At 37.3% G+C, this 15,877-nt stretch overlaps 1 protein-coding gene and 1 pseudogene across 4 annotated transcripts in view; one reads left to right on the top strand and one right to left on the bottom strand.

Moving 5' to 3' along the window:
• Window positions 1-15,877, top strand: part of LOC126278568 (protein unc-80 homolog) — a 953,735-nt gene that overhangs the window by 882,235 nt on the left and 55,623 nt on the right. For all 4 annotated transcript variants that reach the window (XM_049978772.1, XM_049978771.1, XM_049978773.1 and 1 more), the window contains 2 exons: window positions 7,942-8,107; window positions 8,257-8,460. In XM_049978772.1, the coding sequence (XP_049834729.1) occupies window positions 7,942-8,107; window positions 8,257-8,460 (370 nt within the window). The remainder of the gene's footprint in view (window positions 1-7,941; window positions 8,108-8,256; window positions 8,461-15,877) is intronic.
• LOC126279290 (5S ribosomal RNA) lies at window positions 4,137-4,254 on the bottom strand (annotated as a pseudogene).

Below are 15,877 nucleotides of genomic sequence, written 5' to 3'. Positions count from 1 at the left end.
TATATTGAAATTCAGTGGTTTGTTATTCCTTAAGATAAGTAATACTGATTACTTACTTATCATTAGTCAATGCTTATTAAAGAACGTGTAATGTTAGATAAAGCTTTGATGAATTTTGGTTAATGCTCATCACTGCTTCTTATTATTCCTCATGACTTATTGAAAATCAGTCCATAACACAATTAAGAACCTGCTTGTAGTAGTGATACTATGCTGTCTGTTTTACTTGTATAACTTAAAATATTTTAGTGTTTCAGTGCTGTGAATTTGCATAACAAGCAGCAAATAGTCTTTGTGTTGACTAGTTGTCAGGATAATTCTGTCTTCAAATATTATATGTGACATCAAAGTTTTAAATAGAACTACACTTCATAATACTGCTACGAAATTGTGGAGAAATTGGTGAAGCTACTGTGACTAAAGATTCTTTCAATTCTATCTAGACATTGAAGTTGTATATCAGCATCAATAATTTGCACATAAATATGAGATAAAAATATATGTACTGAATCAATAAGACAGTGTTCTCAAAATAAATATTCTCTAAGCATATTTATTTTTCTAAAGTATACTGTACAGAGTAAGTATGGCATATGCTACAAGTACAAAAGTGTGACAGACACTAAATTAGTGTTTTTCTTTTCACGATGTATAGCCTATAGGACCTCATTTCATGATCTTTTGCCAATGATCATTTTGTGGTTTTTCTGATATTTCACGTGCAAAAGTGGCTAGAATTTTCCAAGATTGACACCCTGTTATGGGTAGGTGAATCTTGGACAATCCTAGGCACTCATTCTGCTGACTTTTAACTGAAGATCTCAAGACAAGCATCAACAAGCAACATGTCATGAAGTGAACATGAAAGAGTGAAAAGTTTTACACTCATTAATAGTACTAGTAATTGTGCATATGATTGTTAAAAATATTTATTCTGATTGTAGTTTCAACAATTTGTCACTGTCTAGTGTAATAGGATATTCAAGCCCATTCTGAAACATTAAGTCATGACATACTGGAATATAGTTCTCAGCAGTCTGAATCCAAATATGTATTATCCAAGCTTTCACACACACGTGAGCACAAACCATGTGGCAAGCACAATAACAACAATCAGCTCACATAAAAATAAAATATAATATCCAGTATACCCCAGAGTGAATCACTTGAAGAGCCGATGTTGACTATTATACATTAAGTTTTGAATTCATTATATTGGATTCATGACCTATTAAAGTAGGAGAGTTCAAAATTTATAGTATAATATTCTTGTAGAACTAGTAATCAGTTCCAAGAGTATATCTGTGTTAATAAAATATTTTCTTCAGGCTTGCCACCATGATAGACTCCAAGTACATTATATTATCATAACTACTTGGTGAATATGTTAGGGTAATGCAAAACAGGTGGATCAATATCCCTGTAATAGACCTAGATGCAAGACCTTCCCCATACATCCTCCCACCACCACCTACTCCAGTCTGGTCACAAACATCATCGCAACAAAGGCAAGCCTACCAGTGAAACCAATCGTGTGATTTACAAGCTAAGCTGCAACCACTGTGCAGCATTCTATGTGGGCTTGACAACAAACAAGTTGTCTGTCTGCATGAATGGCCACCAACAAACTGTGGCCAAAAAACAACTGGACCATCCTGTTGCTGAGCATGCCACCCAATGTGATGTTCCTCATTTCAGTGACTGCTTCTCAGTCTGTGCTGTTTGGATCCTTCCCACCAACACCAGCTTTTCTGAATTGTGCAGGTGGGAAATCTCCCTGCAGTATATCCTACGTTCCTATAATCCTTCTGACCTCAATCTTCGTTAGTCATTTTTTATGCCCATCTAGACCCTCCCTTGTTCCCATTCCAGCACTATACAGTCCTCTATTCCACCAAAACACTCAGTCTTTTTACTTCTCTGCTTTTCTACTACCCCTCTCCCTTGCCCTGCATTTAACCTCAAGATTGCACCTAGGTGCCCTACCCTCTCTTCACCTCATTCTTGCATGATCCCCCAGCAGCACTTACCATCTCTCAGCCTTACTGCTAGCCTTCCTGGTCGCCGCCCCAGCCTTTTCCTTACCCTCACCCAGTTGCCTCTCACACCATTGGCTGTTGTTTGTAGTTTGGTTTCAGCTGCCCATGACTGTGGTCATGGCTGTGTGAGTAGCATTTGCATATGTGTGTGTGTGTGTGTGTGTGTGTGTGTGTGTGTGTGTGTGTGTGTGTGTGTATGTGTGTGTGGTCTATTTTTAACAAAGGCCTCATTTGCCGAAAGCTTATATTGTGGCAGTTGTTCTGTTGTACCCATCTGTGACTCAGCATCTCTGCTACACAGTGAGTAGCAACTATCCTTTTCATAAAAATTTTTCATTACACCCCAGATTTTTCATTGTTTGATTTTGCGAACAGATTCGTCTTAGTGAAGTAACAGCTGAGAATAGAATCTGCTATTTTAAGATCTTATAATGTGCCGTGCTTGACAGCCAAAAATTCATGTGGAGTATATGTAATAATTGAGAGGAGGGACCACTACTTGAGGTGATGAGTGGCAGATAGTTGCATAAAAGGCAGTAGTAATGCCTTCTCCAGAATAAAATAGAAACGAAGAGTGCACATTTGTACTTCTGAAGAAAATGGAGTCTTAGAAGTGGATCCCAAGTTAGGCAAGCATAGGGAATGAAATTAGCTGCGTCTCTAAGAAGAACATTTCCTGTATTTGCCTTCAGTGAATTAGGAAAGCATAAAATTAGATTTTAGCGAAAATAGTATGCCCATATCACTGTATTGTACCCAGGTGTATCAGATGATGGAATTTTGCTGAAAATGGTTACAGAAATAAAGGTTCCATCAAATAGCATCTTTTGTGGAAAATATGTCATTTTTAAAATAACCCAACAGGACTAAGAATCTTTATACAAAATATATTATTACAAAGGTGAACATAAAAAAATTCCCCAAAATATTTTGTAACAAAGGTGAACCAATTCAAATTATCTTTGAGAAATAGTTGCAGATAATGGCTTAGAAAAATTTGCTGAAGACGGAAGGAAATGCAAGTTGGGAAAAGCTTAAGGTATCATTAAGAATGTACAAACTGAATAAAGCTTGTCTAACAATGTTGAATTAAAGTGCTACAACAATGCAACCAGAATGCATATTTGCAAGTCAAAGTAAAATTATACGACATTGTTAGCTCAGAGACCCCCAGCCATCTAACTCATACGTTTTCTTTCCTAGTGCACAGTGACATATTTTCTTCCCAAAATTTGAGTGTAGCTGACTGTGATGAGTGCTTGTAGAGTTGAGTGTCATTATTGTGTTGATTATAGTAAGAGAGAGAAGCAGGGGGTGAAATCAGTGCCATTACATAGACTATTCTTTTTAAATAGCATTAAGGGCACCACCAGGCTGTTTCCCACCATCCAATAGACAAGTCACTATCAATATTGCATTTGTCCTCACTCTATGAGACAATCTCAAGAGGTTTGCAATTTAATCCAAGATAATGATATGAAGTCCAGCGATCAGGAACTACATGGTACCACCCCTCTTTTGCATAACCAGTCCAATCCTACTGATAAAAATTTAAGAACTTTCAGCATTGCAGCGCGTCAGCAATCGTAATTATCTACATAAATTACAAATAATCTGCCTCGATTGCGAAAATTCCCGGTGTTTACCCAGGTTTCAACATGGAAGGCGTGGTTATCCACGTTGAAACCTGGGTAAACACCGGGAATTTTCGCAATCGAGGCGGATTATTTATAATTTATTTTGATAAAAATTCCTTCCAGCTACAGGATTCAAACCAGCTGTCTCTGACTCATCACTGGTGTACAAGCAGATGACCACACTGAAATAAGAAAAATAAAATACTGTTTTCCATTCATTTTGTTCTTTTACCTAATAAAAACTAAACTAAACTCTGCATGAACTTGCTATGTAAGTTCAGTGATACTGACCGGCTGCCATGTCATCCTCAACCAACAAGCGTCACTGGATGTGGATATGGTGGGGTATGTGGACAGCAAACCACTCTCCCAGCCATGTGGCAGTTTACAAGACCAGAACCACTGCTTCTCAATCAAGTAGCTCCTCAGTTTGTCTCACAAGGGCTGAATGCACCCCACTTGTCAACAGCACTTAGTAGACCAGGTGGTCGCCCATCCAAGTGCTAGCCCAGCCTGACAGCACTTAACTTCAGTGATCTGATGGGAACCAGTGTTAGCACTGCAACAAGGCTGTTGGCCTCAATATGCCAATGATTTAATACTATCTTTTACTTTTAATTGCACTTCAGTCTCCTTTTCCTGTAGTACAAGAATTTCTCAAAGAGTATTTTTCTTAAACAACATCACTCAAAATTTGAGGTCCTACTGGCACACGAGAGCTACAGTTTCATAATTTTGTATAGACTTATATTTATTGGACTTGTGGTATATATGGATTTTCTTTCATATTTGGTAGTTTTATGTCATGAGGTTTTCTTATGTACAGGGGTACAATGGATGGGGAGGGAGGTGGAGGGGTGAAATCCCCTGCAGATAATCGTTGTCACTTGAACATAACCTTCAGTGTAAAGAAATGTTATTTTGTGAAGAAATTGGTGGAAAGACCTATTTCACTTTTTTTTTTACACATTGTCAATATATCACTGAAAATAGTCATAATCATTTAATATTTAAATATATGTATTCCAAACTGTTTAATGTAGAATGACCACATAACACACATAGAAGAAAGTGCAAGTGGCAGACTAAAATTTATAGAAATGATTTCAAGGAAATGTAATGTATTTAAACATGAGAGAGTTCACAAATCACTCTTATGAATAATGTATTGCTTCATGAGTATTTTCTATCACTATGGAATTTTTACTGTATAGGTTTGATATATGAAACAGAGAATATTCAAAGAACAACTGTATGTTTCATCATTGACATTTTCAAAAATTCTGGTACATCACTGAGTGGGAGAAACTATATGAGAGGAGTTAGATGGACTTACTATTAAAATTCTAAAAATGCACATTCTATTAACAGTTAGGCAGTGTATTCCCCCCCCCCCCCCTCCCCCCACTTTACATATCTCACAAAATTGCAATGATGACAATATTATGAAGGAATAGATTGCTACTCACCACATGACGGAGATGTTGAGTGGCAGACAGGCACAGCAAAAAGATTGCTTAAAAAGTAAGCTTTTGGCCAAAATGTGTCTTCTAAAATAGACAAAACACACACACACACATATTGATGCAAACACAACTCACATACACATGACTACATGGCCAGAGACAGTGGTCACTTTGTGCGTGTGTGTGTGTGTGTGTGTGTGTGTGGTGTGTGTGTGTGTGTGTGTGTGTGTGTCTGTGTGTGTGTGTTTTGTCTATTTGAGTAGAAGACCTTTTGGCTGAAAGCTTACTTGCTTAGCAGTCTTTTTGCTCTGCCTGTCTGCGACTCAACATCTCAACTACATGGTGAACAGCACTCTGTTCCTTTCATAATATTGTCATTATTCCATCCTGGATTTTCCCTTGTCTAAAATTACTATGATAGTAATAGAGAAATTCAGGCTTAGTAACCTTCCAAACTACTTACATGTGTGTGTCTCCTGGTGACTCTGCTGTTATAACACACAAATTTATTAGCGCTTGTAGAACTCTAAATAACGCAACATTTATTTACAAGACACCCATTGTTGAGAAGCAAGTCATTCAGTCTTATAAATTGCGGTCAAAATCACTGTTTCATAAAAACAGGGTTCATAAACCATTAAACAAATTGTTTGGAAGCAGTTCTAATCAGTGTGGCATAAAAGATTTCTGGACACATATCCATCCGCACATATACAGGCCTGTATATGTGCGGATGGATATGTGTGTGTGTGCGAGTGTATACCCGGCCCTTTTTCCTCCTAAGGTAAGTCTTTCCACTCCCGGGATTGGAATGACTCCTTACCCTCTCCCTTAAAACCCACATCCTTTCGTATTTCACTCCCCTTCCCTCTTTCCTGATGAAGCAACCATGGATTGCAAAAGCTTGAAGTTTGTGTGTTTTTTGTTGTGCCTATCTACCAGCACTTTCTCGTTTGGTAAATCGCAGTATCTTCTTTAATACATTTTCCCATGTGGTATGTTTCTTTCTATTGTGTGTGTGTGTGGGGGGGGGGGGGGGGGGAATATATTAAAAAACAAAGATGCTGTGACTTACCAAATGAGAAAGCGCTGGTAGATAGACACAAAGATATGTGTGTGTGTGTGTGTGTGTGTGGTGTGTGTGTGTGTGTGTGTGTGTGTGTGTGTGTGTGTGTGTGTGTGTGTGTAAGCAAATCCTAAAGTAAGAACTGTGCATGTGTAAAATTTATTTGTGTATTTGTGGACTGTTTTTCCCATATGTTAGACTTACATTGTTGTATGCTGTAAACTATGCAACAGTTTCTGTTCAAAATTTATAACTATTAGTTGACTTCTCCTGTATCTCTATGTACCTCTGGACAATGTCTGGCAAATAAATATACAGTACAGTACTATATAATATTTGTTGATCCAATGAGAGTTGTTTGTATAAAGTTTCAGAAAAGAACATTTGACATGATCTTTACATTAAGACATGTATTGGAGAAAAGATGGGAATCTGGAAAAAGAGATGGTGGTTACATTTATTGGTATTGAGAAAACCTATGACATTGTGCTTAGACAGCTAGTCTGAAAAAAATTAACGAATAAACATGTTAGTACAGCAAAAGTGCAAACAATATGGCTTTTGTTGCATCTCTTCTTAATTTCATTTAATAGTATGATTCGAATGGTTCAAATGGCTCTGAGCACTATGGGACTTAACATCTGTGGTCATCAGTCCCCTGGAACTTAGAACTACTTAAACCTAACTAACCTAAGGACATCACACACATCCATGCCTGATGCAGGATTCGAACCTGTGACCGTAGCGGTCACGCAGTTCCAGACTGAAGCGCCTAGAACCGCACAGCCACACCGGCCAGCTAATAGTATGAATTTCCTCTATGACCATGATGAATAGTATAGGAGACAGCACACTTCCCTGTCATAGATTGATTTCAGCTTTAGACCATTTTGTTTATTTCTTTTCTAAAACTTGACTGACCAAAAATTAGCTTTTCATTATGCATTCTGCTAGCTAATAATTCCTTTTCTCTGCCATCTTCATGATTGTGATTTAGAAAAAAAAGAATCTGCTGCATATTGTAAATAATAGATTTTTCTTTATGTTGTTTAATAAACTTTCGTTTTTAGAATATTCTTACATAAATCTTCAGTACTGCATATTACTGATTCAAAACTGTAATTATCAAAATTTAGGGCAGTGATGACATCACATTACAGAGGTTATTTTCATCACTTTTCCATGAATCTTCTCATTTTTATATCAGAAATTCATATTTTAAAAGCTTTTTAATTTTGATGGAAAATACCAGTGCATGTTATTTCAAAAATATGGTTCTGTCTAAAGTACAATTTTTAATTTTGGTAGGAGCTCTTTCAATTCGAACAAAGTTTACTCTGGGTCCCAGTTGCTGGTGAAAATATTTAAAATCACAGTAGTTGAACAGATGCTATTTATATCACACTAAACATCAGTCCACATAAATTAGTCCCCCCCCCCTTTTCCCTGTCCACCCCCTCTGCTCCTCCTCCATTTTCATGTTAAAAAGATTTTGTGGCTCCAGTGAATGCATCCAATAACAGAATCCTTCACCAAACTCAAGGTTGAGCATAATTGTCATTGTGAAGTCACAGTTGTACAGACCAGAATAATTATCTCAGGTATAAGAAACGTGAAAAGCCTAAGAAGATGGTGAGGATATAGAAAAATATTCCAGGAATCTCTGGTCGAGCGTCAGTATATGTAGTCTGTTTAAATAGTGATATTTTCTATAGCAGAGCTGTTGTTTACAGGTCAACCAGCCTCCAGCATCAGATCAAGAAAGACATATGCAACACATTATCAGAGAAAAACTGCGTGGACTAAATTTACCCACGCCAAAAGGCCGTGGATCTTTGCTGATGGACTTAGCTCATGAAATGAAAGAACTAAAGGAAGAGTTAGAGGATAATCAGTATGGTAAATATACCTGAAACTACTGGTTTCAAAAGATTTATAGAAATGGGCAGTGGCACTGACATCCAGTTTTATTTTATATCATGTGACATAGAAATATTTTTTTTTTTACCTAACAGGAAATGTCAGTGAGTTATTCTTTATATATGCAGATGATCAACGGGAAAGTAGACATGCTACAACAGTAGCTGACCCTCCAGCTCCAGAACCCGCAACTACCACTTCAAGGCCAGGTCGATCTTCTCTAATAGCAGACCTGTTAACTGGTGAATTGGGCTGTTCCAGAGAATCCAATAATAAAAACAACAATGACGCAGCTGGTGGCCACAATTTACCACACTCACAAAAGCACAGAGGTATTTCGATGCATCACTTTTTATCTACTCTCAAAATGGCTGCAATATGCTGTTTACTTAGTTATCTGAGCTTCAGTGTGAAAATACTCAGGTGATTCAATTAATGGACAAGACAAAATATTTTTTCATTCCATTGGGATGGACTTATTCTTTACTCTGATGTCATATATATTAATATGTATTATAATATATTATTGTAACATAGTGATTTTATTCTTTTTCTGATTCTGCGAATTTTACTGGTTACAAAAGGTAGACATACAGGGTGAGGTGAAATTCGCACACTCGGGCTTCGCAGCGTCACTCCTCATATGAGAGCGATAAAAAAAATGTCTCTTTCATTTCATCTGGCAAGTACATCCGGCAGAAAAAGGATGTTAAAGAGTGGCAATCTGATGACACTGTAACCATATGTACAGTAACAGTGTCTGTCAACACATATAAGTCTTGCTCTCAAGTTGGTACAGTGGGTAGATTTTTGGGTTACCATGCAGGAGGTCGAGGGTTCGATCTTGGATTGAGGCACATTTTTTTTTTTTTTTTAATTTGCTTATTTCATTTTGACATTTAGTACTGTAATATACACCATTTCTTAGGTCACATGTATCCTAAATTTACAAGATTTTGTAACACTCAAAATAACAAATACCTTGTTAGACAAATAAAAAATATACTGTTGAAACAAATGACTTGTAACAGGACAGAATAACTACAAAAACAATGTCAGTTATGAGATGCTGAAGATGATAGCACAGTACAATAACACAACATCTACTTGTCATTTATACTACATGTAATATGAATGCTCAGATGTCACATATTAGCAACCATTGATAATAATAATGTCCATATTAATGACCGCATGACCTTCACAACAGAATACGTTGTCTTCAGAACAACAGATGCTCATAGCGACCTCCTTGCATGTGCAAACATTGCGCAACCTGCCGGATCATACAGGTCTGGACCCTTTGCAGCAAAGCTGCATCCACAGTAACAAGAGCATCAGGAACATGCACTACCAATTGTTCTACATTCATCAGCAGAGTAGAGAACACGTGCTCCTTCAGGTGCCCCCACAGGAAGAAATCCATGGGATTTATGTCAGGTGAACATGGTGGCCATACAACTGGACCTCAAAGTCTGAGCCATTTCCCTAGAAATGTTCTGTCCAAATACTGTCTCACATTAATTTCAGAGTATGGAGGTGCACTGTCATGTTGGAACCATATCCTCTGCTGAACATGTAGTGGAACATCTTCCAGCGTAACAGACAGATAGTTTGAAAGGAATGCATGATACCTTCATGCAGTCATCTGGTCAGGCAACATGTAGGGGCCCAAACACCTGTCTTTCAATATTCCAGCCCAGAAGTTGATACCAAAGCGAACTGGATATCCACAATTGCGGGTGACGTGCAGGTTAACCTCACACCAATGGTGGGAGCATTGTGCATATTGAAGACATCCTCATGAGTGAATGCTGCTTCAAATGGCCATATTACAGTGTTCACAAAGTCATCATTGGCTTCCTGTTGTTGTTGGAACCATTCACAGAATTGCATCTGCTGATGGCGGTCTGCAGGACGCAGGTGTTGCATGAAAGCATAATGATAGGGGTGCAGCCCATGCTCATGCAGCACATTACTGAACATTCGTTGTGAGACATGCAGCTGCCTTGCTATGCTATGTGTACTTCGCTTAGGTTCTTGGCATATGACCGCCAGGATAGCTCCCTCAGTAGCTGAAGTACAGCAATTCCGCAGACAACTTATGTCACATGATGGTGGAAGAAGAGAACCTGACTCCTGAAGGTGCAGCTCCAGACAACGAAACACATTTTTATCTGGATGGCATTGACGAGGATATCTAGCAGCATATTCATGAGTGGCAACAGCAGCCTGGTTATCAGATGCACCAGGGACCACAAGCTTATACACATATTCATCGCTTGTGTATTCCATATGTCTGCCACACTGGTTTAGAGGTTTACTATGAGAAAATTCAATACGTGTATGCATGTACGTTGGAGTCTGTCACGGGCGCATTACTCCTCACACAGCTAGTCCCTGTCTGATGGACAGCACAAATAGTATAAACACACCGTCAGTCCTGTGCACTGTTCCACCTAATGCACATAACCCCTCTGACAGATATTGTTCTGCATGTTTCATCCTGACACCGCTAATACTGAAATGTTCAGTTTCAAATTACGCTGTTTCCATGATGGTAATAGACATGATGTTTTCACAATCCCATTGATAGAATAATAATAATAATAATAATAATGCATTAAGATATGTACTAAACAGCATGTGGTTACCAGAATCAATGTTGAAAGGCGTAATTTGTGGAACCATTGTGATAACACTTACAAAGAGTAACCGAATTTGGACTTTATTTGCAAATCACATTACTAGTTCTACTGGTAACAAGGCAGAAATAATAACTGGTACTAATCTATGGGACCATTGGAGGAAGTTACAAAGAAAACAGGTTTCGCATCTAGTAGATGAAGTGGTGCAAATAAATTCCCATCCACAACCTGGAAAGAACTTTTTTCAAAGCTGATCAATCTTCCATTTCTACGATTGTAGTATGTAAGTGCCACTGTTTTCTAGAGACCCACTGCAATCACTGTTGATGATTAAGATGCCATATACCATACCATCTGGACTACAGTTTACCAAATAAAAAACATATGCCTCAACCCAGAATCAAACCATCGACCTCCTGCATGCTAACCAAAAACTCTATCCACTGCACCAACTGTACATCATGACTAATATGTGCTGACAGAGGCCATTACCATACATGTGCTGACAGCGTTGTCATATTGCCACTCATTAACATCCTTTTCTGCCAGATGTACTTGTCAGTCAAAATTTTGTGAGAGACATTTTTTTTATCCCTGGCATTTGAGGAGTCATGCTGCGAAGCCTGAGTACATGAATTTTGCTTCACCCTGTATGTTGCAAGGATTTCTACTGATAAATTATAAACATCCAGTTAAGTGAAAATGAAACACTATTTATATATGCATGCATTCTACACACTTGCAGACACTTCAAAAGTGCATACTTGTTGCTAATACTGTGTGCCACTAAATCAATCATGCAACAGTCTTTTGTTTGAGCCCACCATTGGCTCACCAAAGTCAGACACAAACTACTCTCTCTTTGCCAAGCCTGCAACTAAGCATTGTTTCATAAGCAATTTTATTACATTCAAACCTGCAAGGGTACTGTATCCTTATACATCTCCACCAAAATTAAAACTTTTTATATTCAAAATGAAATGATGACATGTAATTAGGATTAAAAGAATATAAAAAATTAAATATTCAGGAAATGAAACTTGGAAAATTTGTTTGTTAGTCATTGACTATTGATTAATGAGGCTTCATTAATTACTCCACCAGTCAAGAAGTAATTACTGTAATGAGTGACATACTGACGTCTACTCATATATCACATGTCATAAACAGGTGTGTGAGTGTCTAAGTGGAGGAAATTAAATGTACAATTCAATGTTTATGTAATAAATTGTGGTATGAATTTCATCAGTTCTTAAAAAATCACACATGTGTAACAGAAAGTAAGAACTCATCAAACATTTAAATTGATATCTGGGTACAAGGTAATTGAGCTGTTTTACGACATGCTATGACCTCAGATTATATGTTCAAAACATGCGTTTTTGAGAGATCATCCATTGTGCTCACCCAGGAAAAAGCAAAAATTTATGAACATTTTGAATTAAACCAAAAGTGACACATTAGCTAAGTGGTTAAATATAAGCATAATTGCAGTCATTTGCTTAATGACATACTTTGTTAGCATTGCTGTTTTTGTTTAAAGCTTTTCTTAGGAGCCACACTTCATATGCTCACCGCCATTAAAGTGTTATTTTCAGCCTGATGAGAGAAACAGAGATGTGAAAAAATGAATTTACTTCCCTAATTGACATTACAAGCTTATCAGAAGTTGGCTCAGTGAATTTCTGTACAGTGTGTAAAATGTAAATTTAAAACAAAGCTCAGATGCTACAGTTTTGCTTCATGCCATGTATCACTGCTGCCAATCTTTATGATCTACAGTGTGTGGTCTTTGTGGTGCCAAGTACAACATGTCGTGTTTGTAGTTGTTGCAGCTGTACCATGTCAGAATTAAACACAAAAGTCTTTAAAATGTGCTGCCAGAAAACCCTTGTTCTGTTACTGTGTGACATCTCTCATCGCACATCATCTGCATGAAAAGCATATTTTCTGCACTTCACAAAATGGTTTCACCCCTACCTGCACTCCCATTTCAGAAGGGCCACTCCCCTCTGAACAAATCCAGCATGCAAGCTCATTTTACATGTCTTAAGTGTGGTGTGGTGGCTGCATTGGCTGTTGGGGGACTTAGCAAGTCACTAGTCAACAGGAATTCACTAGCTGGAAATGGGTGAAGTTTCCTCAGTTATGAGCAGCATAATCATTGAGACTCAGTGTTTGAATTTAAAAGGTTTATCATTGATAATGTTGCTGAATACAGTACATCAGAAATACATGCAAAAAGATGAGACTGAGTTATAAGTGGTACAAGAAGAGATAGTGGGCGGGACCCTTCATCACATATTTGCTCAGTCCAGAACATTTTGTGTCAACTGCCTTGTTTTTCCATTACTGTTGCAACCTAGCAGTAGTTGTATCATAATTGTGTGATGAAGTTATATGTTGCAAGTTGCAGTGGTGACACTGGTCGTGGATTATGTGAGCATTTCCCCTCTCACATCTCTCCTCTCCACAATGACCTAAAATATTCCCTTAACTCCACCACCAACCATGATGCAAACCATCTGTCTGTGCCACTCATTCAGTCACATCACAAGTCAAAAGGAAGCAAACAGGATGAATTCAATCAAGATGTCAAGTAAGAACGTAGAATTGAGGTAAACCTTACTAGGAAGAAATTAAAATCAGGGAATTTATACCATTGATGTCAAGGTTTTTCACAGGGTCTATGAATTTATGGTATAGAATCTGTGAAAAATATAAATTCGTAGAATGTAAAAATCAAACTTCCACTGTAATTACTGTATATGTTCTATTATGACCTGGTTCTGATTGCAAGAATGTACGTATGTGTGGCTATAAAATGAGATAAGTTACATAAAAATAATAACATGTCATACAAAACCAATATACTGTAATAGTAAAGAACTTGTTTTAAATAAGAGTATCACAAGATAGCAAATAAGCTGTACATTGGCAGCCTTCTGTATTATAATGTTATGTAAATAGTGAATTGCTGCCTCTATGTTGCAGTGACTCATTAAAAGTGCAAAGTTGACAAAATGAACTTGAAATAACAAATACAAATATTTACAAGAATGAGATTAGGTACTATGTGAATCAACTGAGGCATACTCATGCCTACAGTTAGAGAGATGATTGAAAGTAGAATAATGTTTAGACATAATAATACAGTGAGTGTTTACTGAACAAGTGTTATTGTCATAAAAATGTTTTGTATTACATGATATAGCAAACAATTTTTTTTAATTGTATGGGTAAAGGCAACAGATGCAATGTGTTTATAGAAAATTCAACTATGTCTGAGGACATATCATATATAATTTCGCTGGGAAACAAAATTTATTTAAGTATGTGTTTTAAATCCGCTCTATGAGTAATAATTTTTGATTATTCTGATACCTCAGATATAAGCTTCGTGTTTCATATGACTGATGCAGTTATCTATCTTAGTCTGTACTAAATAATGTTTTAAAAATGGATGCTTGAACTGACTGACAAAGGATGCAGCACAGATGCCTTGTTTGGAATCATATTATTGATAATTTGATGTACACATCCCATTGTCTACAATCACTTGAGGCACATTAACATTGTTATGACCCATTACACTTACTGGTGCATTATCTCTTCCCGTATATACCCCCTACGTTCTTCACTCACCGCCTTTTCATATTCTGAAACCATCAAACAAATTTTATCTATTTTTGTACCCAACTCCTGCCTCTGAACTCTGCCAATTAATTAAATGCTTGTCTCTCTGCTACAGTAGCAAGCACCCTTCAATTGCATTGTTTGTCCATCATAGTTATGAATTTTATCTTTTTTGTTTGTTCGCATTGTTCATCAATCTGGGTCTTAAAATCTCGAATTTCAGTTTTGAGTCCATGTTTGATCTGAAATTCATCTCAAAATTCATCATGTTCTTCATCAAATGTACTATTAAGCTCCATTCGCAGACTACCATTGCACCCAATAGTTTATTGTAACTGACCCATATGTCTCTTTTAATTTCCTGAAGAGAGTTTTTAATTTCTTGATTCATTTCTTTGATTGTTTGATGAGAGTTTTTAATTTCTTGCAGTATGTGCAACATTAAATCATTTCTGACTGACTTCTAGTGTCAAACTGTGCATTGGTGAATTTAAATTGAGGATACCATTATCTTCTGTTTCAAAATGAATGGAATTATGAATACAAAATTCTCATCTGTATTAACTGTTCTTCTACAGTAACAATACCACTACCATTTTGCTATGTATCAGCCACTGTAATAATCTTCAGTATAGTCACCATGAATTACAACTGAAGTATACACATAATTTAAAAGCTCTCTTCGCAAATTGAAGTTGATAACACAGTTTGTAGTTCTTTTCCTATCCTCTCCTAAACAATGTTGCATGCAATTCTACACAAAGCGCTACTGTTGCAAGTGGCTGTGGCACTCATCATATTGGTGTATTGACATCTCAGACTGCACCAGATACATTGATTTCAGGGCCCTCAAGCAGTTGTTGCTTTGTGTAACATATTCTCTTTGATGACCCTAGTTATTTTTTTCTGTGATGATTTGACATATTTCATTGGTCACAAAAAGCTACATTTATGCTGTGTGGATTTCTGCTAATAACACACATTCATTGCTAATACTGTATGCCACTAAATTAAATGTGGAACAGCCTTTCATTGGAGCCCACCCAGGGGTCACCAAAGTCAGACACGAACTATCCTTTGTTTGCTGAGCCTGCTACTAAGTATAGTTGATGTCAGCAATTATATTACATTCAAACAAGCAAGGGTACTGTAATCTTACAATGTGTTCTATAATTTTTATCTGTATGTTCTGCAACTGTGACTTAGGAATTCGGGATGAGGGGTACACTTAGCAAGGAAGGTCAATGCCTCCAACTATGTTACTCCTTAACACTACAACTAGCAAATCAATAATTTGCACTGATGGCTGTTGCAAATTTTATTAATCCCCTGCTGGCACCTGTGTGGTGTGTCCAGGTGGTGTTGGATATGTGCTGTTTGTCTGCAAGTCTGTGTGCTGTGCTGTTCACCTTCCATGGTGAAAACTGGCTTCATCGATATCAGATTGACTGTCTTCACATGGCAA

The sequence above is a fragment of the Schistocerca gregaria genome, chromosome 6 (genome assembly GCF_023897955.1).
Source record: "Schistocerca gregaria isolate iqSchGreg1 chromosome 6, iqSchGreg1.2, whole genome shotgun sequence".
Taxonomy (NCBI): Eukaryota; Metazoa; Arthropoda; class Insecta; order Orthoptera; family Acrididae; genus Schistocerca; species Schistocerca gregaria.
This window is presented reverse-complemented; position numbering and strand designations above follow the sequence as displayed.